Source organism: Solanum lycopersicum, chromosome 12 (assembly GCF_036512215.1).
Source record: "Solanum lycopersicum chromosome 12, SLM_r2.1".
NCBI lineage: Eukaryota > Viridiplantae > Streptophyta > Magnoliopsida > Solanales > Solanaceae > Solanum > Solanum lycopersicum.
The window spans coordinates 41790507-41817603 of record NC_090811.1 but is presented as its reverse complement, the minus strand read 5'-3'; the positions used below and the strand labels follow the sequence as shown (position 1 = coordinate 41817603).

At 33.7% G+C, this 27097-nt stretch overlaps 1 protein-coding gene across 1 annotated transcript; it reads right to left on the bottom strand.

Moving 5' to 3' along the window:
• Positions 1–730: 730 nt before the first annotated feature.
• On the bottom strand, positions 731–26261 carry LOC138340370 (uncharacterized). The gene is made up of 3 exons (XM_069292087.1): positions 24564–26261; positions 1451–1633; positions 731–892 (listed from the first exon to the last, which is right to left on the bottom strand). The coding sequence occupies exons 1-3, from the start codon at positions 26034–26036 to the stop codon at positions 731–733; spliced, it is 1818 nt and encodes a 605-aa protein (XP_069148188.1). The 5' UTR covers positions 26037–26261.
• Between the last annotated feature and the right edge of the window lie 836 nt (positions 26262–27097).

Sequence of the window (27097 nt, the reverse complement as noted above, 5' to 3'; positions counted from 1 at the left end):
ACATCATTTTATTGGCCTTAAGGTTCAAAATCAAGGGATTAGGATGACTCGAGTTGTACCCCTCCAAGAATGGCTCTTCTTCATTGAGGAAACAAAACCTCACAACCCTACTATGACAATCCATGCAAGCATAACAACTATGAAACCAGTACATACTAAGAATAACATCAAAATCATGTATGGGTAACTCAACCAAGTCTGTACACATAGTCTTACCACATACAACTATTGGGTAATCCTTGTATACTCTATCAGTTCTTACGTTTTCTCCTAAAGGTTTACTAACCACTATAGGATCATGCAGAACTTTAGGAAATATCTAAAAAGTGAGGAAAGAAAAAGAGTTACAAATGAAAGCGTACACCCTAGATCAAGTAAAGCATAAACAAAATTTGAGAAAATTTACAGATTATCTGTGACCACATCGGCGGACTTTTCCTACTCCTCCTGCCCTTAAAGGCGTAGAACCTGTTCCTCTTAGGAGGCTCGTCTGCTGCTGCATCCTATGGATAAGGCCTAGGCTTACCATTACCTCCAGCATGACCCCTGTTCTGTGGGCAGTCCTTAACCATGCTCCCGCTCTTACCGCAATCGAAATAGGAATTAGTGCCCTGTCTGCATTCTTCACTGTGAGCACAGCCACACTTAGCACAGTTCTTTCTAGGACGCTGCATATCACCTCAATTTCCCTTCTTGGACTAGGTTTGCCTCCTCTAGGTGTTTTACTCCTCTAAAAGTTAGAGTTCCCTGAACTCTGTTGCCCCTTTTTGAATCTAGGCTGTTCAGGAACGCCAAAGTTGTTCCCATTGCCCCCATTGCTAGGACATGTCTGTTCATGAGGCTTATTCCTCCTATTATTATGGACGCCCCTCTTCTTACGGCTTTCCTCGACCTACTGTACATGCACCATACCCCTGGAGAGGTCCATGTTATCGTGGAGCATCGCAGACCGATAGTCCTCCTCCAAATCTCCGTTGATTCCTGTAAAAGCCTGCTTATCTCATCCCTATTTTTAGATATAAGAGAAGTCGAATACTTGGACAGTGTAAGAAACTTCAGGGAATACTCCCTAACTGTCATGGATCTTTGCTTAAGGTTAAAACTCCTCAACCTTGACCTCCCTCATCTCCCTGGGAAATAATCTATCTAGAAAGGATGTCTTAAAAAGCTCCCAAGTGACTCAAACTCCGCCCCAAACTCGGCTATTTTTCCAGATCTTGCACCAAGTTTGTGCAACATCCTTGAGTTGATAGGAAGCCAACTCTGCTTTCTCATTATTTGTGGCCCCCATATCCACCAAAATCTTATGTACCTCATCCACAAACTCCTGAGAATCCTCTAAAGTCTTAGACCCTTTGAAAATAGGAGAATTCATCCTAGTGAACTCTCATAGCCTGTTAGCTATGCTACGAACTAGTGGGTTCTCCATTTGAACAATCTGTTAGTGGACCTGGTCAGTCATGGCCTGGTCCTGCATAGTGATGGCATGTGCCATCTGTACCAAAGATTCCCTCACCTCCGGGTTAGTCAACCCAGCAGGGTTAACTGGCATAGCTACTCCTTCAGCTGAGCCTGGGGTGGAACCTGATTGTCCCCAACAGGCTCTCCTTCTATCCTCTGACCAATTATTCTCCTAGTATTCATTCTATGAAAACAACAAGTATTTGTGTTAGACACACTCATAACACAAACGAAATTAAACATTAGAAAAGGCACGATAAGATCAGAAGAAGGGAAATTTTACCACGCATCATGCCGTCTCTAATTAAGGATAGTGGTGCACTTCATTTACATGACTTAGAAACTACTCGATGTGGTTGATATGAACTTATTATATAAGTAATTTAACCTAGGGCTTTGATACAAACTTTTTCACAACTGAAATCTAGACCCCAGATGAGACTGGCGTCGTTGACCTCTCAGAGGTTGCAGACAAGCACATATACGTCATCCTTACTTTATCTAGGTTAATTTTAGCACAAAATTTGAAACTTTTTGTTTCTTAACATACATATATGCATACTACTTAACATAAGGCGTTCACAAATCTACAATCTAATAAAGAGATATCAAATGAAAGAATCAATTCATAATTTTATTAAAGTTATTTTTTCCAAAACGATACTAATACAAAGTCTAAAAAAAGTGGAAAGAAACACTAGTGGAACATGCTCCACTAGATATTGCCTACATCAAAGCTAGATAATAACGATAGACATCCTCGAAATCATGAGGGCCTACCAAGTCCGGATGAAAGCTCCACGTCCGGATAACTGCAACGTCAACCTGTAAGCTCTAGCATCCACCTGTACCTACATCTAAAACTATAGAATTGTATGGAATTATTACACACTTGTACTAAGTATGGTTATATTCAAGCACACACCAAGGACATGCATGAATAAGAATAGCTATTTCGTAACGACATGATTATCGAAAGTCAAGTCAGTGGACTTGCAAAAATGGGATTAGGAAAGTTAGTGAGCTTTCCAAATTTGGATTAGCAAAGTTATGCCATGAGAGTAACATGCATCATCATACTTATCATATTGCACACAATACATAAAATTTTACACATAGCACATATCATTTTACATATAGCACATAACATCCTTCATATCATTCATTCATATAGCATGAGACCTTGGAATCATGGACTTGACATTAAGACTTCACAAAATGAGGGCCCAACATATGGGACCTCAAATAGGGAGCCTTCATTAGCAACCACAAAGTCTACTTAATTCATTCATACGTATTTAATTTGCATTTCGTTCATAGGATAGTGTGAACACCAACTATACCTAGGATATAGTTTAAGACTTTCATCAGGTTCGTTGTACAATCATAAGGATGACCTAGTGTCATAATTTAAGTCTATCTCACTTCTTGATCATCCTATCCTAACACCTTTGGTATCATTCATTTCATTATGTGCATTATTTGAGGCTGACCTCATTCATTCATTGGGATCTTTAAATTTAACCGACATAGATCGTGTAATCATCATAAAATAAAGTGTGCACACCGAAAAGAGGTGGAATCACCAGCCAAAGTGACCCAAAACATGCTAGCATGCATGGGAATAGAACCCTGTCAAATCCCTATATAAGGAGTATAGGTTCGAAGACTACAAGATTTAAGGAGACCCATACCCGACATGGCGGACAATCTCATCTCATGATTGTTACATGAACCTCTGCCCTTCCTGAAAGAAGTCATCACCACTCATAAATAGTCTATCGGTGCTTAGTGTAAAGTTCCATTGCATTAAACTCATACGTCACGAGAGCTGGCTTCTAGTATGAGGACATCATAGCTCAATATATTATTTCTCATCTCATCACTAGTATTAAGTATGCATTAACTTCAATACTTTCATTAGATTGTTCATCAGTCATTTTGATAACATTCACTTAGGATCATTTGAGATTGATCTCATCTTTTATATTAACCTCTTATCATATTTCAACCAAATTCATTAATTTTAGCACATTTGCTCTTCATAGTTACTCACCCCTTATTACGTGAACGTTCATTTCATCATATGCCAATGCACTCGACCATTTAGTGTGTTTCACACTCTTACTTAACCCTTCTAGGGTTTCATCATTTCATAGTTCATTTCATCATTTCATTACATACATCTTAGGTTCAATTACTTCGAAACGTATGCTAGACTTATGGGTCTACACATACAAGCCATGACACTTCATTCATAGTTCGTTTGAGTGATTCATATCTTTCTAAGATTATTTGATACAAGACATGCATCTTCTATGTATGCCAAGATCTCGATTTCGATCTAAGTAGGTAACATTATTCTTGAACATTTAATTCACGTATGGATTTTATATCAATACGGTATTTGGGCAAGGGAACCCGGTTTCTAATCCCTTTGTTAACACTTACATCTTTTTTTTGTTTATTCTATTTTGATCCATACAGCTTGGGGACCCGAGATCAAGCCCAACGCCATTATTTCATTATTTTCCTTATTTTTCATTCTTTCTTATTCGCTTGTCTTGGGACCGAGGTGTTGTGGGATCGATCCCCCACAGCCTCATTTCTTTTATGTTCTTTTTCCTTGACTTTTCCGTGTTGACCTTGAGGGTATGGGATCGAATCCCCACAGCCTCACTTTATTTTTCTCTTTAATTCCCTTGATCAGCCTAGAGGTCGTAGGTTTGATTACCACACACCTCAACCTTTATTTTCTTTTAGTTTCTTAAGTCCGACCAAGAGGTTGTAGGTTCGAATCCCACTCCTCTCATTTTTATTTTCACATATTCATTTTCTAGTGAATGTCCATGTTTGAATCCCCCTTACAACATTCTTTTAACTTATTATTTTATGAATTTTAACAAGGTGAGGTCACGGGTTCGATCCGCACTGACCTCACTTATTTTTCTTCATTTTTTCATAACATGTTAATTGAATTAACCTGAACGAAGCTAACATTAGAGTGCTGGAATTTTTATAACATTTTTGCAGCTTATTTTCTCACCTCTTTCACGTTAAATGTATATATTTTTGGAGTAGTTTTTTGTGAGTTCTTGAGGTGAATTTTCAAGATCACATTCTATAAAGAGTTTGCACTCAAATCATCATTTTACTTCGCCAAAACTCATCAACAAGATGCTGGAAATTTTGTACATTTTTCAGCTCATTTTCATCAATGTGTAGATGTTAGTTTTGAGGGTAATTCATGGATTCATTTAGCTAATAATTTCCATTCAAATCAGTCACATTATACTTCATATGAACATCATGATTTATACAAGTTTGTTCATGTAATAATACTAACATGTCATTTTAAAACTTCAAACCAAGAGTATATGTCCCGGCAACACATTACACACACATAAACACATAATTTCGGACATCATGCTTAACATTCACATAACTCCGAACATACATACATGAACATAATCAACACGAAAACACATTACACCCCTAATTTCTACCAGAAAATATACCCAACCCACAAATTGATGGGAGCTAGTTACAGGGAACATGTAAAGGGGAACAACCCTAGTTTCCGGATTTGAATATACTGAATCTTAAGGGGTCTTTTGGGAAAGGGACTAGGAGAAAAGAGAACACATACCTTTTTGACGTTCAAATCTTGACCTGATGCCCAAAGTTTCTCCTCCAAATTCATATCCAACACTGAAAACCTCGACCCCAATTTGACGGACAGCTCTCTCTTTGCCTAACATGATTGATTAGTTGTTTATTTTTATCTTTCGTTGCGAGTTCTTCAAGTGTGAAGAACTTTTGTAAATTTTTCTGTTTTTGAAGTTTTTTTGGCATAGAGAACCTGAATTAGAGAAGAGAGAATGATCGTGAAGTGAGATAGACGTGAGAGAGTGAAACGTGAAAACAGTTTAGGCTTAGGTAAGGACTTAGTCAAACTAGGACTCTGCTTAACTTTTTTTTAAAATCTGGTTCTCCTTTTTATTGATTCATTGAATATTAAAAAATTAAGTTAATTTATCAATTTATATAAAAAAAACTATTTAAATCATGGCTTCCACGTAGGTTCGAATCCAGGTGGAGCAAGACTTCACTCAAAAAGCCAATTTTCAGCCCTCTTTCCGCAAATTGGCTCTCCACCTTATTAATTGAATAATTAATTGCATATTTAGGGTAATTAAGATACTACCCTTAGACTTTATAAAGACCATTTTACCCCTAGACCCTCCAAACTTAAGATTTCCCTTTTTAAGTTCGATAAAGACTCATCTAGGTAAATCTTCATATCCGGGAGCCCTACATGACTGGACCCAACCTTTCCTAGGTCAACTAACTCCCCAAGTTAGTTGACTTGGCTGTCCCAAGGGTTAAGAGGTCTGTTTCTACACGCATCAATCCGTGTGAACCCGGTCTAATCTTAGGCATTCTAGACACATTAAACATTACTTAGCATATTCACTTTTAGGGTTTTTATACTTATTGTGTTTATATACTTGAATAGATTGCATTAATTTTGAATCTCAACAAAAAGGGAAGGCTCAAGTCCTGGAGTGAATTGTTGATTAATTAAGGTAAATAGATTTATAAACCCTTCTTAACTGTATGGAATTCATGTATGCATTTTGGAGTAATGAGAACTGGTGATGGTTTGACTTGTCTATGTTAATTAATTCTCATGATGAAAAAGGGGTAATAAAAGAAGGTACTATGGTTATTGGTAATGATTTGAAGGCTTATTACTTAATTGTTGATGTTGTATCACAGATGCATTGTTTTGAATTGTGCATTATTATGAAAATGGTTATATCCTTATTATTTATGGGAAACATGTCATTTGTGTTGGCTCTAAAACATGGTTTTGATAACTGTTATATGTAAGAGGATGTACCATTTTGAGGGACATATCACGCTATGCGATGGATACTATAAATAAAGGGGCGTATCGTGCGCCGCAATTGATACTATTATCGATAGATGTATCACACACTGCAAAAGATGCATGGACAGATATGTCTCCGTGGGTCCCTGACTACGAGAGAATGGGTGTTTATCAATAGTTCATACATGCATCACTATACTTACATTAAATTTCATTGCATTGCACATGTTTATCATTAATGAACTTGATCTTGTTAGTGCTTTGCTCTGAAACTTATTATTGATATTGAGTTGTTATTGAAAATATGTAATATGTTAGAATGTTGTTGTCGGGTTATGTGCTTCGTTAACTGTAAAATGTTAGGTTGGGCTTGTTTTATGCAGGTTGTAGTTGTGGAGGTTCGGATGGGGTGTAAGGAGTACCCGTATTTTATTCCCTTAGCTTGTCTTTAGAGGTTTTCTTGTTGTCTACCGAGTTGTTTGGTACTCGCCCCTTGCTTCTACAATTTAATTTGTAGGTTACGAGGTTGGATCTTCGTGATTGCTTCTATTCCCTTTGTTTCCAAGGCTTTCTGTGGAGATTTGTGAGGTAGCTATTTGTTATTTCAGTAGACCTTTCTGTTTTTTTCATGATATTGTTTTTACTTCAAAGACAATGTCATTTGAGACTTGCATATTTATTTCAATTCACGTATTTATATTAGAGTCTTACGTACGTGACAATCAGGTTTTGGTGATTGAATTAGTTGACTTGTTATTCATATTAGTAATTGTTATTGGACATTTTTATTATTTCCACACTTTATTGATATGTTCGGATATTAGGCTGACTAGTCTTGGTGGGATAAAACGAGGGTCATCACATCTATTTTTGTGTCTTGACATTGCTCTTATGTCGATTGGTGTTTAAATTTTTTTTGCATCCACATACTTTTCAATCAACATTACACCTAGCACACCACTAGTTGGCTGACACTTTGAATGAATATCTTCCTTCAATGGGAAAGAATGTGTATCACATAATTTTCTCAATTTGATTAATTTAGAATTATTCAAACATGATGATTTAGAAACTCATGAACGATTATATATAGCACATTTCAAATAATAATTGTAAAAACACAATCATAAATAGGTGTGGTAACTTGTTGAAATCTATATTTATATTTAATATCAAACATATATGTCTTAACGGGTAGTACTCGACCTTTTAGCAATGACTTAAACTCCCTCAAAAATTCAAATAATTTGCTTGTTTAGATAAACTTGATCCTAGGCCACCACCAAATGGTATTGAGGATTTGAGATTATTTTGGATACTTCATATTCCTCAATATAATCATCCAAAATAGGATCTAGACCAGTCAAACATAATTTGTTGAGATCTCAAAAGTTTTTTCCTTGATGCTTGGACACTAGTTTGGTACTCAATAGATTTCGTACTTCTATATGATCTTTGGTGTATTTATGACTAGAAACCTAATAATGCATGCATTTAAGCCAAGTTTGAAATCTTTATCTTAACTTATAGTTGTGTTGAGTCTTTTATATATATATATATATATATATATATATATATATATATATATATGCTAACCGACATATGTTTAGGAAAGCTTTAATGAAAAAATCAGAACTTGAATGGGCATCGGGAAACACAAAGGGATAAAAGTGAAAGAATAAGTATGAAGAATAGGAAATAAGAACAATTTTCATTAGTATCCTCTAGGAAATAAGCGCAGTTTTCATTTATATCCTCTTCGCGTCGCGAGAGGAATTTCATTCTTGGGTGCACATTAGAATTTGGGATAGAACACACTTTGTCCTCTTCACGTCACAGAATTTTTTGGGAGATTCAACATTCGAACCAAAGTGGTCCGTGTAATAGTCGCATCGCGGATAAGTTGAAAAATATTCAATTGGAAGTTTAATGACCCCTACGCATCACGCCCCTATGTTCGACATTTGGCCGTTCCAATTTTAGTATAAATAGTTAAGATTTTAATTTACTAAAACATTATTTTCTAGAATTTTGAATGACGACAACTTGTAAAGTAATTTCATAATTTTTAGAAATATTTCCTAAACACTTTTACTTTTTATCTCAATATGATAATTATACATTGCTTGATCGAAGCTATTGTTATGAGTAGATAAATGTCCTAGTTCTACGGTTGTGGCTACAGAATGATTGTAATTGCTTAAGTTTTTATGGATTGTATTTAAACTATCATATGAATCTCACTTATGTTCTTGTTACCTTATTTTTTCCTGATCACCATTGAAATAAACACATTCTCCAAATTGAACTCGGGAGAGGAATAAGAGGATAGAAATGGGCATAAGAAGTAGGATTTTGTTATAATAATTAGGATCAATTTGTGTCGAGTATAGTGATATACCTACAAACCATGCTTGGTCACCACAGAGGAAGAAATGGTAACGTTCGGTACTTTGTCACACTAATCCATTCTTAACGATATAGTTAGGTTGTCATCTACTGTAGGCGATTAGAGGTCAGGAGCGACTAATAATATATTCAACCATGTGATCATTGATTTGATATTTAATAAGCATCTATTGAAATAATATAAATTGCATGAATCTTGATAAGAGTAGCAGCCCTGGAGTTTACCCAATAAATGTATAAATCCCTTGAAATTAAATCGCGCTTGTTTAATTTTGTTTAACTTTAAGCTTATAAAATAAATCACTCTTGAAATTTGATAACACTTGTGTTATGCTTAAAATTTTGGATAAATTAATTGATTTTAATCGTGAGTCCTTGTGGGTTTGATACACAACTGTTTATAAGAGCCACTTTAATACTTGAATGACCATGTATACTTTTGTATGCGATTTGGGTGTGCAACAAGTTTTTGACGCCATTGCTGGGGACTTTAGAAGTAGGAGTTATTTGATTTTTCTGATTTCTTAAGTCAGAAAGGAAGTGTTGACAACTTGATCTTAGCCATCCATTTTGCAGGCTATACTGAAATTCCAAACTAGACAATGATCGAGGATTAGTAGATCCTTTAGCTGAATAAGAGAGATTCATTCACTATCAGAGAAGCCAAAGATGAATCACTTACTCACTGCCCCTTGTTTCTAGTGAACCAACATATCCATTAGCAAGAGTTGAGCATGAGGAACCTGCATTAAAGACTGAGATGAAGATAAGAGACGTGGAAATCCCACTTACCACCAATGTGACTTCTGCATTCCAATTCTAGAAGCTGGTGAAAAGTTTTGAACTAAAGTAGAGTACGGTACAACTATTGCACTCAAATGGGCATTTCACGAGTCTATCGCACAAGGATCCAAAATTCCGCATCCAAATCTTCCTCGAGATGAGTGATACTTACATTTCAGGTGAAATAAACAAGGATTATGTGAGGCTCAATTTTTTCCTTTTTCTCTGCTTGGGGAAGCAAAATGAAGGTTAAACTCTGAGCCTGCTAATTCCATTACATCCTTGGATGATCTTGCACATAAGTTCCTTATCAGATTTCTCCAATATGGGAAAACAACTGAGTTACTGAGCGAAAGGAGGAGAGAAATCGCACCAAGCTTGGGAATACTTTAAATCGATGTTGATGAGTTGTCCATATCATCATCAATCTAACGAGGTATTAATGCATACCTTCATTGAAGGATTGGAGCCTTAGAAAAAACTTTTAATTGATTTGGTTGCATGTCGTCAGGAATTGGAGAAGACTTATGCTAAGTTATTTACCTTGCTAAACAAGATTTCATAGGGTAACTGCGAAAGGAATGGGGGAGGTGTGAAACCCATTATACATAAGATTATATGAATTCTCGAAGTAAATATAGTGACATATTTAACTGCACAGATTGTTGCGATGCAAAACATGATCAACACTCACTTCAAGAATCTATAATTGGGACAATAGATTTCTCAAGTAAATGTAGTCAAACAACCACGAACTTGGTGTGAAATTTTCAGAGGTTGTGCTCATAGTGCAGAGGTGTGTGGTGCCAACTCAGATTCTGTGAATTTTGTATGGAATTCACAGCAAGGAGGAGTACAACAGAACTATGGAAACTCTTACAATCCTAGTTGGCATAACCATCCAATTATTTCATAAGCATGTAACCAGAATCAGGCTTATGACCAAAATCAATATATACACCGGGAAAATGCACATGGGTATCAACCACAGGCCCAACGGGAGCATCAAAATAAGCATCCGAATAACATGATCATGGAAGAGATGCAAAAAAAGATCATGGATGATCAAGCTCAGTTAGTAATTGATATGAGAAATAATTAGCTAGCTATATAGAATTTAGAGAAATAATTCGAGTAGCTTGCTAGTGACCAGAACTCACGATCGCAAGGAGGTTTACAAGGAAATATTGATACAAATCCCAAGCAAGTATATGCGGTAGGTACACGCAGTGGTTTGCAGTTGGAGGAGTTAGCTCCAAAGTAAAGAAATACTACATCTGTGAGTAAAGAGAGTGAACCTAAGGTGAGTGAGGTTGTTGTACAAGAAGAAAGAGTGCAACCAATAGTGAAACCATCGATTTTTACTAGGTGAGGGTGTTGTAGAGGATGTCTAAGTACAAGTGGGATCGTTGATATTCCAATAGACTTCACAATGCTGAATTTTTAGCTAGATCCTGAGATCCCATTCATCTTGGGAAGGACTTTCTTGGCTACAAGGCATGCCATTCTTCACAATCAATGGAGATTTCTAGGGTCTTAAATTGAGATAAATGGATAGGATCTTGGGTAATATAATCTCAAGATACAATGTTAAGACTTAAAAAAGATAAATATGTATAAATACAATAACTTTAGAAGCTAATTTAAGAAGGAAATGAAGCCGAAATATGAGCATGCAATAGACTGTGATTCCCATTCATAGAGAATGTAGAGATCATCACATACATGTCCCTTACAATTAACCTAATCCATTCAAAGGTCATGAACTGAGATATAAAAATTTAGATCTCTTGCATGCTTTCTATCGTAAAAATCAAATTGAAGTTTAATTGTTGGATACTTAATTCACGTGACAATGTAATAAATGGTCTTGGTGTGATAGTTCAGATTCAACATTGGTACAAGTTTATCCTTCGAATACAAGACAATACTTTGTGTAGCCGAAAGTTAGAAAACCTGTCATATGATTTGTGGTCCCTGAATCAATAACTCAATTGTAAAGAGGTAATAAGACATGCTTTTCCCGACTAGCAAAGGTAGTAACCAAAGAAGTTGCTTACTTGATTTCTCAATTTACAGCAAATCTAGCATAATACTTTGTGAAAAAGAAAATTTGTTTTAATTGATGATTACCTATGAACAATATATATCTTACTTTTATCCGTATATGAATTCTTCCTTTATTGTCATTTATTTTCCAAATTATCAACTCACAACACCCCAACCGAATAAATGCTAGTTGCATGACACATTGTGCTAAGAGTTATAGATAATCCATAGATATTAGTAATCCTTCATGAAAAAGTGGAGCGATGCAACTTGAAAATGTTATTAGACGAGAAAGTAGACCAGGGAACACAAAATGATAGAAATTGGAAGAGAAAGTTTGTGAAAGAGGAGTGCAAAACAATGTAGATTCTACTTATTGGATTGACGAGAAATGCATATACTTAACACGTATTTTGGAATTTAATTTGAATCATTAACACTAAACAAGGTTCAATAATATCATGTATATATTATGTAACTTTTTTTACTTAGCGAGTTAACAGTGTGTTAATATTCAAAAATCAATACTTAATTGTGTACTCTTTAATTATTTCAGTTTGTTGACATATATTGCTGGTGGATTTGAATACTTCACAGGCAAGACATTGATGGACTATTAATCTTATCTTTGGGAGAAATACTTAAGTTTATAGTTGAATTTCTTTTGAAGTTTTGCCTTATCTCACTACCTTTGATCGAAAACCTGCACTATAATATCCAGTCTTTGATTTGTGGTTTTTAGAGAATCTGTTGGATGGTGTTTATTATTGCTAGCATCGTTTAACTTCCCTTAAAAGATTTCACCATTATGACCATATGTTTCTTCTAATTATTTTTGTATTCTCTTATATACATATATACATATGAAAATTAATAAAACAGTCAAGTTAAACGTCAAAGAGTTAGATAGCATTGGTGATTTCAAAGCTCTGTTATATGATAAACAAGACATGATGGTATCTCATCAACAACTATTTTCATAAGATAATATTCTAATAGATGGATGGAAGTTAGTCGATTATGGAATTTACAAAAACTTCACCCTTCATGTTTTGTTAAAGATACAGCCTCATTGATCACACTACATGTATGGAGATCCTATCCTGAAGATATCATTATTGATTATTCGAAGATTCATGATACTATCCAGGATGTCAAATTTTGGATTGCTGCCAAACAAGGAACAAACATAGGTGAATTCTCTCTTATTTATGGTGGGAAATTGATGGAAGAAGACAAACCTTTGTTGTTTCATTGAGTATAGAAACCTTCGGACTTATAGTTAAAAAATCTCCATCCTTTATGTTTTCGTAGTAGTTCGATTAGCTAGTTTGGGAAGTACTTCAGCTAGAACCCATAGTTGTCCCTTCGCTAGTCTTTTGGGGACGAATGACGGGTAAATTGGTATCTAATTTAACGAGCCTATTTGTCATTATTTAGGGGGAAAATGTGTCATCATCCCGCCAAATGGTCCATTTGCCACTAGAACAGTATTGCCAAAGGGGCAGATTTTGCGCCAGAGCGGGAACGACTGAACAGAACTTAAATAATGTGAAGTCCTCATTGCACCCGTTTTTCAAAAAACCAAAAATAGGTGAGGATTACCCTAGAAATCCTAAAAAAGCTTCCCTAAGATTGGGAAAGAACGAGGAAGAGATTTCAAGCGCATGGATGATGATAGCTTGCGAATTCTTGGACAAATCCACTGTCAAGAGGTCCTGATACAAGAAAGGGATCCATAATTCCGTGCAGATGCTTGGCAACCAGGTAGGATAGGTTTATCTAATCGATTAGTAGTAAAGTTCTAATTCACCACATATTATACTAGTAATTGATGGTACAATTCATATGTAGGCTTTTGTGCATCGGAAAAGGAATAGACATACATGCAATCTTAGTTATTTCATCCGGGTTGTACCTTAGGGGGGAGACTGATCTCGTGAACCAAAGCAGGTGATGGTTGATTCTTATTGTGTTATGTATGTTAGAAATTACTTTGTTGTGGTGCATGATTATGAGAATATTGCACTATTGATCTCGCCTAATGTAAATGAGTATGAATGTGTGATTGTGTGCAATGAGTTAACACTTGATCGCATGGTTATGAGAATGTAAATTGTAATTGTGGTTGTGGTTATTGAAAGGATCATGTGTTACCCAACACACTAACTTGGATCGGGTGCCACATTCTGGAGCATATATGAGATCGGATGTCACGTCTTACACACTAACTTTGATAGGGTACCATATTTTGGTACACTAACAGTTTGGATATGGGTTCTATGAGAGGACCTTGAATTTTTATATATGCATATTTATGTGATATTGATAATGTGGAATTGAACATTTCTTATGGAACTATTTTTCAGAATCGTAACTCTATATAATTGTATTATTTTGGTGTGCTTGTGTGATGGATATCCTGTTGTTGAATGAACAATGAATTGCAAGGCCCCAAACCGGAATAGGATATGGTAAGTGGAGATAGAAGGTCCGGGTGTTTCTATATCTTTCTTAGAGAGGTGGTCGGTATCAGCCACTACTAAGTGCATGGGGTGATGATGCATTGCAAGTGATAAGTAGTTAGGTAGTGCTTTGGCTGGGAAATTTTATGGGATCGGTTATAAGCCTTGATAGAGTGAATTATAAGTCAAGGGTTGAGTGGGTTAAGGGAATGAGTAAGGACGTGCGGTGAATGTTGACTGGAATGGTAGTAGTTATTTCCAAAATTCCCTTTAAGGGATAGATCGATTAAGTACACTTAAGAACGGAGCGAGTAAGAGTTAGAACCTCTAAAGCATTTGGGTAATTATAAAGTTGGAGGAATGAATAGACTTATTCCATTTTTCTTAATGGTTGATTTCTTATACTATGAGGTGGGTATCGGGTTGACTGAGGATGCCTACCAGTACGCGTGGTTGTACTCATATAACTCTTGTTATGCCTTTTTGCGCATAGTCTAATGGCAGGATCAGTGACGTTTCATAGGTGAAAACGAAGAAATATCCAACAACTTATCCTCTTCCTTCCGCATACCTTGTACTCTTAGTATCTCTTGTACCTGTTTAGACTAGATTCCTGAGGGTGTTAAATACTTTAGAAGTCTTAACTCATGTTGTTTTCAAAACTCTTATTTTGTAAAAATCTTTTGGATGCTAATTGTTCTTCAATTTTCTAATTTTTTACGCATTTTAAAACGTTTGGGAAACGAGGGTTCTCCTACTTAGGTGTTAGAGTAGGTGCTAGTATCGAGCGGTCGATTGGGTCGTCTCATGAAGATGTATTGGAACTACAAAATTGACCTCCTCAAGAATTCTGCGATTTTCATAATGGCATATTTATATTTATTGCGGTGGAAAATAATATTTTATTTTGTTACTTTAGGTTGTTTGGAAAATTTAGTTAGAGATATATGGAAACTTACAGAGCTCCAATAGAGATGTAATTAATGACATAACTATTTACATAGAATCACTCTACTTATGCTAAAATTATAACAAAAATATTTCAACGTATTACTAAGTTTTGTCTTGTGATCTTAATTTTTCCTTTGAGTTGCTTGTTATTTCATTCTATCCAAGTTAAAAGACATTTTTTTTTTATTAGCTCGAAATTAATATTATTGCTTTTTATAATATTATTAGGCTTTATATATGTCAAAGCATATTTTTTTTAAAAAAAATGGTTTATAAAGTATGTGGTATCATATTATAAAAAGTTCATCGAAAGATTCAATGGTAGTATTTTATATATTTCATTTTGTCTATTAATTAAGTTTTTAAATTTGAATTGAATAAAATATTTAATTTCACATGGAATGTCAACAAGGAGGGAACAAATTTTTTATATTATTCAATATATTTTGAAAAAAAATAAAAATAAAAATAAATTTTTGAGTGTTTTAACAATTTTTAAAAAATAAGAAAAATAAATAATTTCATAAACATAAATAACAATTCAAGGAATTAACTCAAAGACTCCTCGAATGTAAAATCATTATTCATTTACTTAGATAGAGAATTAATTGGTTATCTTGAAAATAATAGTTACTCCTATTACTGTAGAAATATTCTCATATTTTTAATTTGAAAATCAATTTAATTTTAATATATATATATATATATATATATATATATATATATATATATATATATATATATATATATATATATATATATATATATATTTATCAAAAATATTTAAATGAATGAATAGATATAAATAACACACGTCCTTAGAGTTTGTTAGTATGACATTTTTGCTGAAACAAATTCCACACTCAGATAACTTTGTACAACCCTCTAACTTGTTGTTCACTAGGTTATGAACTTATAAAGTTTTGATGATAATTAACATTTCAAGTAGGCCCATAAGAATTTGAATTTTCACTTTAAGCATCGACAATAAATCATGAAATGAGATTAAAAACATCGCTTATTTTGTACAATTTTAGTAGGAAGAGTTTCTCAATATAAGGAGTTATTTAGCTACATATTAGATTACTTGAAGAAATTATTATTTGCGTTTAAATTTTAGAATTGTCGAAATGATTAATGATATAGATTACAAAATATTTGACTACTGGTTGACAGAAGTAAGGAACGAATTAGCATTGTAAGATTTGTTATGAATATTTATACATAAAATAATTTGTGTAGCGAAATAATATATTTGACATAAATTTTGGATTTAATTTTAATGTAGAAAACCTCTCCTTGTACTAAAAGAAATTACATTGCAAAAGTTTGGACTTGTGACCTCTCTTTTAAAAAATAAAATAAAATGATTTGCTTGGTTGTCAATTCTATAAAGTTAATAATATTGTTTTTGTCTCTTTTTTTTCGAGTTGTTTCAAATGAACCAAATATTCTTTTTCTTTCTACTATATTAGGTTTTATGCATGTCAATGTATGTTCTAAAAAAAATTTAAAAAAAATCATAAAAGAAATCTTCCCAAGAGGAAATATTTTATATTCTTTCTCTTTCCAATTTTAATTGAATAAAGTGTTCAATGTGACATGGTATGTCAACTAAGAGACAATAATTTTTGTGTTTTAGCATTTTTGAGGGAAAAAGTAACAGAGTAATTTTTATAGTTATAAAAAATCGAATATAATTTTAGTTAATAAAAACGTTTTGAAACATAAATAACTATTTACTAAATTAATTTAATCATAACATTACTTTTCTGTAATGTTTGATATATGTGAGCTGGCTAATCTTTGTGTGGAGAGGCAAGGTTCAAGAGAGTTTACACAAAAAGAAAAAACATTATTCATTTTTTCTTATAGATAAATAATTAATTTTTATAGTTTCGAATATATAAATTTAATTATTTATTAATTTTATCTTATAATCCTTTTTAGTTTGTTGCATAAAGAATATTTTTTTTTGGACATGTGATTTTTAATTTGGACTTTTTCAATTGGTATATTAACTAAAATTGTATTTTAGTAAGTTATATATATCTTTTATTTAGCACCATATATATAAATAATTAAATTTTTTATTTACTTTATTAAATTTCCTATTAAGTCAACTCAAAAAAAATTAAAAAGTCTTTTTGATCAGATAAACTTAATATAAATTTAATCAAATGCAAAAGTTTCAATAAAAGTATTTATTAAAGTCAAATAAAACATTTAATGAAGAAAATTTTAGCCTACTTATAAAAGCCTATACATATTTTAGTTTGACTCACTTAGTTTTTTCAGTCACCACATACGATACAAATATGATACCTTAAAGAAAATTTCGTATGATTCATCAAGATCTAATTGTTGAAATATTTTAATGGCTTCCCGTTATGTCATTGATGCGTTTTAGGTGCATTTTCAAATTTTTTGATGCTCTTGCGTTGGATTCAGATTTTATTCATGTCCATCACCTAGACTCTATGACTCGCGATGGTGGAACAAGTTTCCTTATGGGGAAAGCTGAAGATCCATATACTATAGATATAAAAGAATATGGAAATCCATCTAGATGGAATTTTGATTCACGATCAATATTTTATGGACCGTATGCTAATGGTTCATACTACATCTTGAAGTACGATAAAAAACCCGTTAGAATTTTAAATCCTAGTATATAAAAATGGTAGTAATTCCTTAACAGAGAAAAAACACTTACACGATAAGATTTTTATATTACTATTCACAAGATTATGAACCCGTAAAAAAGAGGTACAAAGTTTTTATGCAAGTTCATAATTCATGTGGGAATGCATAGAGGTTTATTTTCAGCTTAAGAAAAGATAAATCGTGGAGAAAAATTAAAGATATCATTAATTTTTCTCCATGTTATAATATAAAAAAATGTTCTATTAAAGGATTCATCTATATGATGGATTACTCGAAGAATTTGATAGTTGCATTTGATTTGAGAGTAAAAATTTTTAGAATTATTGGATTGGGTGAGATATGTAAGAATATATTTGATTACGATTTGATATAAGTAAAGGAAAAAATAGCATTGTTGGACTATTGAGGAAGTTTCACTGATTGCAATAATTTATGGATTTTAGAAAATTCTAAAAAAGCAGAATGGAAGAACCATGGAATTAAGATCCCTTCACATTGAAAAGATCTAGAAAATATATTGAAACCAAAACATGATCGTCCTCAAGGATTCTACGATTCTCGTGATGGCGAAATTATATTTATTGCAATGAAAAATAATATTTTATTTTGTTACTTTAAGATGTTGAAAATATTAGTTTGAGATACTTTGAAATTCATGAAGCTCCAATAAAGGATGAAATTTATGAAACTAATATTTACGTAGAAAACCTCTTCTTATGTTAATAAAATAAACAAAAGTATTTCAATGCTTATTACTAAGGTTGGACTTTTGATCTTATATTTTTTCTTTTATATGCTTGTTATTTAATTCAACCAATTTAAAAGATATTATATTTTTCTTTTCTTTTCCTAATGAATATTATTGATTTCTATATTATAATTGTTATATTCTTAGGCTGCATGTATTTCAAAGCATTTGATTTTTTAATTTTTTTATAAAGTATATCTTATCAAATCTGAAAAGGTCATCAAAAAATTCTTCTAAAATCGCAATATTTTGTATTTTTCTTTTTCTTCCTAAGAATTTCAAATATGAATGAATAATATATTTAATGTGACATGGAAAGTCAACTAGGAGAGAATAAATATCTTATAATATTTAATATATTTTGAAAATAATAACAATAAAATTTTGAGTGATTTTATAAATTTTTTTTATAAAAAAGAATTAAACAATAATTGAATAAACATAAATAACGATTCAACAAATTAACTCAAAGACTCCTTGAATGTTAAGGCATTACTCTTTTACTTAGACAGATATATGTATGTATATATCTTAACATATTAATCACAATTAATATAATTTGATTCTCAAACACAAAAGATAAGAACCGAGGGTCCATACTTAGTAAGTATATGATCATGTACATTATTATTTTTTACAGTATCTCTTCCGTAACTGCAAAGAATCACGATGTGAACTCTAGATAAAGGAAATTGTGATAAAATTTCAAACGTGACTATAATTTTATTAGTCTATTATTTAGAACTATACGAAAATATCTCTTGAATTGTAATGTAATGTTTGAAATATGAAAGTCAAGACCTGAAATTCTTCAAATGAATAAACAAATATAAATTACACACATCTTTAGAGTTTGTTAAAAAATTTAAACTTCAATACAAGAAAAAAAATATGACATTTTTGCTCAAACAAATACCACACTCAGATAACTTTATACAACCCTCTAAGTTGTTGTTCACTAGGTTATGAACTTATAAAGTTTTGATGATAAAAAAGATTTGAAGTAGGCCCATAAGAATTTGAATTTTCACTTTAAGCATAGACAATAAATCATAAAACGAGATTAAAAACATCGCTGATTTTGTACAATTTTAGTAGGAAGAGTTTCTCAATATAAGGAGTTATTTAGCTACATATTGGATTACTTGAAGAAATTATTATTTGCATTTATATTTTAGAATTTTCGCAATGAGTAATAATACATATGACAAAATATTTTACTACAAAGTGAGGAACAAATTAGCATTGTTAGATTTGTTATGAATATTTATACATAAAAATGATTTGTGAATATATTTGAAATAATAGTTTTGGACTTAATTATAATGTAGAAAGCCTCTCCTTGTGCTAAAAAAATTACATTACTTATCAGTTCTCATAAATTAAAGTTTGAACTTGTGACCTTTTTTTTAAAAAATAAAATAAAACGATTCGTTTGGTATTTAATTCTATGAAGTTAATAACATTGTTTTTGTCTTTTTTTTTTGAGTTGTTTAAAATGAATCAAATATTATTTTTCTTTCTTTTATATTAGGCTTTATGCATGTACCTATATATGTTCTCAAATGTTTTTTTTAAAAAAAATTATAAAAGAATTCTTCTCAAAAGATAATATTTTATATTTTTTTTAATTTTAATTGAATAAAGTGTTTAATGTGACATGGTATGTCAACTAAAAAAATAATTTCTTTTAGAATTTTTGAGCGGGAAAATTGATAGCGTGATTTTTATATTTATAAAAAATAGAATGTAATTTTAATTAATAGAAGATTTTGAAATATAAATTACTATTTAATAAATTAATTCAATTCTAACATTACTTGTTTATAATGTTTTATATATGTCAGTTGGCTAATCTGTGTAGAGAGGCAAGGTTCAAGAGGGTCTACACAAATAGAAAAAACATTAGTCATTTGCTATTATAGATAAATAATTAATTTGTATATTTTTGAATATATAAATTTAATTATTTTTTAAATTTTAATAAATTTATCTTATAATACCTTTTACTTTGTTTCTAAAAGAATATTTTTTTCGACAAATAATCTTTAATTTGAACCTTTTTCAATTGGTATTTTAACTAAAATTGTATTTTATTAAGTTGTACATATATTTAATTCAGCACCATAAATTACATAATTAAATGTTTTATTTACTTTATTAAATTTCTTATTAAGTGAAGTCAAAAAATAAAATGTTATTTTAGATCAGATCAACTTAATATAAATTTAATAAAATATAAATATTTTAATACAAGTACATAATAGAGTTAAATAAAATATTTAATTAAAAAAATTTAGCCTACTTATAAAAGCCTGTAAATATTTAAGTTTGGCTTACTCAGTTTTTTTCAGCCTCCACATATGATACAAATATGACATATATGAAAAAAATCCCAACACTTCCTCAAGATATAATTGTTGGAATATTTCTAATGACTTCCAATTATGTCATTGATGTGTTTTTAAGTGTGTTTTCAAAAAATAAAATTATCTTGTGTTGAATTCAAATTTTACTCATGTCCATCACTTACGTTCTATGACTCGCGATGGTGGAAAAAGATTCCTTATAGGGAAAGTTGAAGATCTATATACTATAGATCTAGGAAATACATCTAGATGAAATTTTGATCGTCACGATCAATAATTTATTGGATCATGTGTTGATGGTTCATACTGCATCTGGAAGTACGAGAAAGAACCCGTTAAAATTTTCAATCTCAGTGTAAGAAAAATGATAGTACTTCCTTATCAGAGAAAAACTCTCACTCGATAAAATATTTATGTTACTATTCACTTGGTTATGAACCTATAGAAAAGAGGTACAAAGTTTTATGCAAGTTCATAATTCAGGTAGGCATGCACAGAGTTTTATTTTCACCTTAACCATAGATAAATTGTAGAGGAAAATTAAATATATCATTAATTTTTTTCCATGTTATAGTATGAAAAATTGCTGTATTAAAGGATTCATCTATATGATGGATTACTCGAAGAATTCGATAGTCGTATTTGATTTGAGGGTTGAAAATTTCAAAGTTATTTAATTGGATGATGATATAAGTAAAAATATATTTGATTACAATTTGTTAGCAGTGAAGGGAAAAATAGCATTGCTGGACTGTTGGGGAAGTTTTGCTAGTCGAAATGATTATTGAATTTTACAAAATTCTGATAAAAAAAAGAATGGAAGAGTCATGAAATTCAGATTTGTTCACTTTGGAAAGATTTGAATGATATATTGAAACCAAAATATGGTCCTCCTCAAGGATTTTGCGATTTTATTTAATGTAGTGAACAATAATATTTTATTTTGTTACATTTATGATGTCGGCAAAGTTAGTTGGAGATACTTGGAAAGTCATGGAGCTCCAATGGATGATGAAATTAATGGCACTAATATTTACGTAGAAACCCTTTACTTATGCTAATAAAATAAATAAAAGTATTTCAGTGCTTATTACTAAGTTTGGATTTGTGATTTTATTTTTTTTCCTTTTTATTTGCTTGTTATTTAATTTTACCAATTTCAAAGAAATTATTTTTTTCTTTTATTTTCTAAATGAATTTTATTCATTTCTATATTACAGTAGTATATTATTAGGCTTTGTGTATGTCAAAGCATATGTATTTTAATTTTTTTATAAAGTATGTTTTATCAAATAATAAAAATTTCATGAAAAAATTCTTCTAAAATCATAATACTATATCTTTATCTTTTTCTTCCTAATAATTATGAATTTTAAATCTTAATTAAATAAAATATTTAATGTGACATGGAATGTCAAATAGGAGAGAATACATATTTTACCATCTTTAATATATTTTGAAATAATAAAAATAAAAATAAAATTCTGAGTGATTTTTTTATTTTAAAAATAAATAAATTAATCAATAATTTCATAAACATAAATAACTATTCAAGGAATTAACTCAAAGACTCCTTGAATATAAAGGCATTAATCCTTTAGTTAGAAAGAAAATTAATTGGTTATCTTGAAAATAATAATTACTCCTATTACTCTAGAAATATTCTCATATTTCTCTATCTAAAATAGCAACAGGCTCCTCCTCATAAGACAAGTTCTCATCAAGCAAAATTGAATCCCAACGGATGATGTAGTTTCCATCCCCATGGTATCTTTTCAACATCGACGCATGGAATACCGGATGCACTCCGGACAGCCCTGGAGGCAAGGCTAACTCATAAGCCACCTCTCCTACTCGCTTAAGTACTTCAAATGGTCCAATGTACCTTGGACTTAGTTTACCCCTTTTACCAAACCGCATCACCCCTTTCATTGGTGAAACTTTCAACAAGACTTGTTCACCCTCCATGAACTCTAAGTCTCTAACCTTTCGATCTGCATATTCTTTTTGTCTACTTTGCGCCGCTAGAAGCTTTTCTTGAATAGACTTCACTTTCTCTATCAAATCCCTCAAAAGGTCAGTACCCCAAGGCCTAACCTCAAATGCATCAAACCAACCAATGGGAGACCTACATCTCCTACCATACAATGCTTCAAATGGAGTCATATCAATGCTTGAGTGATAGCTATTATTGTATGAAAACTCCTCTAAGGGTAAGAAGCTATCCCAATGGCCACCAAACTCTATCACACATGCACGAAGCATATCTTCCAACACTTGAATCGTTCTCTCAGACTGACCATCGGTTTGAGGATGGAACGCAGTACTAAGGTCCAACCTAGTACCCAATTCCGCATGCAATGTTTTCCAAAACTTAGAAGCAAACTGCGTACCTCTATTTGATATGATGGATAGTGGAACCCCATGCAATCGCACCACTTCCGAGATGTAAAGTTTGGCTAACTTCTCTGCGTTGTAAGTCACCTTGACCGGAATGAAGTGAGCAGACTTAGTTAACCTATCAACAATTACCCAAATAGAATCAAACTTTCCCAATGTCTTGGGAAGACCAACCACAAAGTCCATTGCAATTCTTTCCCACTTCCATTCCGGAATGGGCATTCTCTGAAGGGTTCCTCCGGGCCTCTGGTGTTCATACTTTACTTGTTGACAGTTTGGACATCTGGCAATAAAATCAACAATATCACGCTTCATTCTACTCCACCAAAAGTGTTGTTTTTGGTCACGGTACATCTTGGTTGCACCCGAATGTATAGAATACTTTGAACTATGAGCCTCTGTCAGAATAGTGTTGATCAAATCATCAACTCGGGGTACACATACCCTTCCCTTGATTCTCAAAACACCTTCCTCATCGATTTGTGCTTCCTTAGCCTCTCCTCGCAATACCTTATCTTGGATTCTGCGCAGTTTCTCATCATCGAACTGTCTTCCCTTAATCTTGTCAAGAAAGGAAGATCTTGCCTCCACAGAAGCCAACAATCCTCCCTTCGCATTTACTTCTAATCTCATCAAGTCATTAGCTAGAGTCTAACCTCTCTAGCCAATGGGCGTCTAGAAGCTTGCAAGTGAGCTAGACTTCCCATGCTTCCCGCCTTTCTACTTAAAGCATCCGCTACAACATTCGCTTTTCCCGGATGATACAAGATAGTGATATCGTAGTCCTTTAGTAGCTCCATCCATCTCCGTTGCCTCAAGTTCAAATCCTTCTGAGTAAAGACATACTGAAGGCTACGATGATCCGTGTAGACCTCACACTTAACCCCATATAAATAGTGTCTCCATTGTTTTAATGCAAACACTACCGCAGCCAATTCCAAATCATGAGTTGGATAGTTACGTTCATGCACTTTTAATTGTCTTGAAGCATAAGCAATCACATTCTTCTCTTGCATTAACACTGCACCCAAACCCGAATAGGATGCATCACAATAAACAATGAAGTTCTTACCCTCTACTGGCAAGGTAAGGATAGGTGCGGTAGTCAACAAAGTCTTGAGCTTTCGAAAGCTTTCCTCACATTCGTCTAACCATACAAATGGAACATTATGCTTAGTCAAGTTCGTCAATTGGGAAGCAATAGAAGAGAATCCCTTGACAAATCGACGGTATTAGCTAGCTAACCCAACAAAGCTCCTTATTTCTGACACATTAGTAGGTCTTACCCAATTCTTTACTGTCTCAATCTTAGAAGGATCCACCATCACTCCATCCTTAGAAACCACGTGCCCCAAGAAGGACACTGCATCTAGCCAAAACTCACACTTAGAGAACTTAGCATAAAGCTTTTTCTCCCTCAACATTTCCAATACCATTCTCAAATGCTCTTCATGTTCCTTCTTGCTCTTTGAGTATACCAATATATCATCAATAAATACGATCACGAAGAGGTCCAAATATGGCTTAAAAATACCATTCATCAAGCTCATGAACGCAGCAGGGGCATTCGTAAGACCAAAAGACATCACTACAAATTCGTAATGCCCATACCTCGTTCGAAAAGCAGTCTTTGGCACATCCGTTGCCCGTATTTTCAATTGATGATAACCGGATCTCAAGTCAATCTTAGAGAAGACACAAGCACCTTGTAACTGATCGAACAAATCATCAATGCGGGGAAGAGGATACTTGTTCTTTATGGTTACCTTGTTTAGTTGTCTGTAGTCTATACACATTCGAAAACTCCCATCCTTCTTCTTTACAAACAAAACCGGAGCACCCCAAGAAGATGCACTTGGTCTAATAAAGCCTTTGTTTAACAACTCTTGAAGTTGTGCCTTTAACTCTCTTAACTCTGCGGGAGCCATTCTATAAGGGGGTATAGAGATGGGGCGAGTACCCGGTTCAAGGTCAATACAGAAATCAATATCCCTATCTGGTGGCGTACCAGGAAGATCTGCAGGGAACACATCCAGAAACTCACGGACTACCAAAACCGACTCAATCGAAGGTACTTGGGTAGTGTCATCCTTGAGATGTGCCAAGAAAGCTAAACACCCTTTACTAACCATTTTCTCAGCACGAAGAAAAGAGATGATACGCACCGGATTGGAAGTGTAGTCACCCTCCCACACTAACGGATCTTTCCCAGGCTTGGCTAACGTCACCGTTTTAGCATTACAATCCAAGATCGCAAATTGCGGAGAAAGCCAAGTCATACCCAGAATTACATCAAAATCATCCATTTCTAAGATAACCAAATCTATATAAGTGTTGCTCCCCACAAAGTTCACCAAACAAGACCTATATACCTTTTCAACTACCACAGACTCACCCACCGGAGTAGAAACACGAATAGGTATGTCAAGCAATTCACAATGTAAATTAAGACCATTAGCAAATGCGGAAGATACATAAGAAAATGTGGATCCGGGATCAAATAATACAGAAGCCATGCAATCACAAACCAAAAGATTACCTGTGATGACAGCATCAGATGCCTCCGCTTCAGACCGCCCAGGGAAAGCGTAACAATGGGCCCTATCATTCGTCTGTCCGTTGCCCCTACCATGTTGTGATGTAGTGGCCCCAGTTTGCCCATTACCTCTGCCGTTTTGGTGACCACCATTACCTCGACCACCACGTCCTCCAGAATAACGGCCTCTACCATGACCACCTCTACTTCTAGCTATTGGGGGTCTATAACTTTGTCTGGGACAATTTTTCCTAATATGTCCAATCTCCCCACATCCATAACATTCTCTGGAGTCAAGCATAGGCCCCTCGGAGAACTGTTGACCGGTCTGAGGTAGTCCCCCAACTACAGTCTGTAGTGAAGACTGAATTGGTCGGACTGAGTAACTTCCCGAACCCTGTCCTCTAGTGTAAGAACCATTAAACTCACCTCCCTTTCGAAACCTTTTTGATGTCGATGTTGTGGTGAAGTCGTCTGGCTTCACTCCTTCCACTTCTATCACAAAGTCTACCACTTCTTAGAAGGATTTTGCCGTTGCCGCTATCTATAAGGCCGAAATCCGCAATTCTGACCTCAACCCCTTCACAAACCGGCGAATCCGCTCTTGAAGACTGAAACAGAGTTGAGTGGCATATCTGGATAGTGTACGAAACTTAGCCTCATAAGCATTAACCGACATCCTACCTTGCTCTAGGCTCAAGAACTCATCCCTTTCCTATCCCTCAAAGTCCGGGGGATATACTTCTCCATAAACAAGCTAGAGAATGAGGCCCAAGTCATAGGCGGTGCCTCTGTTGGTTGACACTCAATATGTGACCGCCACCACATTTTGGCGTTCCCTTGAAACTGATAACTCACAAACTCAACACCAAACCGTTCTACTATACCCATCTTGTGTAGTAGCTCATGACAGCCAACCAGAAAATCGTAAGCATCCTCAGATTCCGCACCCTTGAAGACTGGAGGTTTCAATTTCAAGAACTTACTGAAAAGTTCATGCTGATCATTTGTCATTATAGTCCCAGTAGTCAGACGTGGGAACGTGCCTATTTCCAATGGAACATCCATGCGGGGAGCCATAGTAGCCGCATGTTGTACCTCCGGAGCCTGAGGTGCTGGTGCAAAAAACACTGGGGGTGTCTGGCCCTGATCAGATAACCCGCTAAGATAAGCCAGAACCTGATTGATCATCTCTGGGGTAGGTTGGGGTGGCATTTCCTCATTCTGTACTTGCTCATTCACCCCATCCTCCCCCTCTCTTACTACTTCCTCAGTCGGTGGAGGAGTCACCGCCCTAGTACCAGATGGGCTCGGTGCTCGTCCTCTTCCTCTAGAGGACGTCCTCCCATGACCTCTACCACG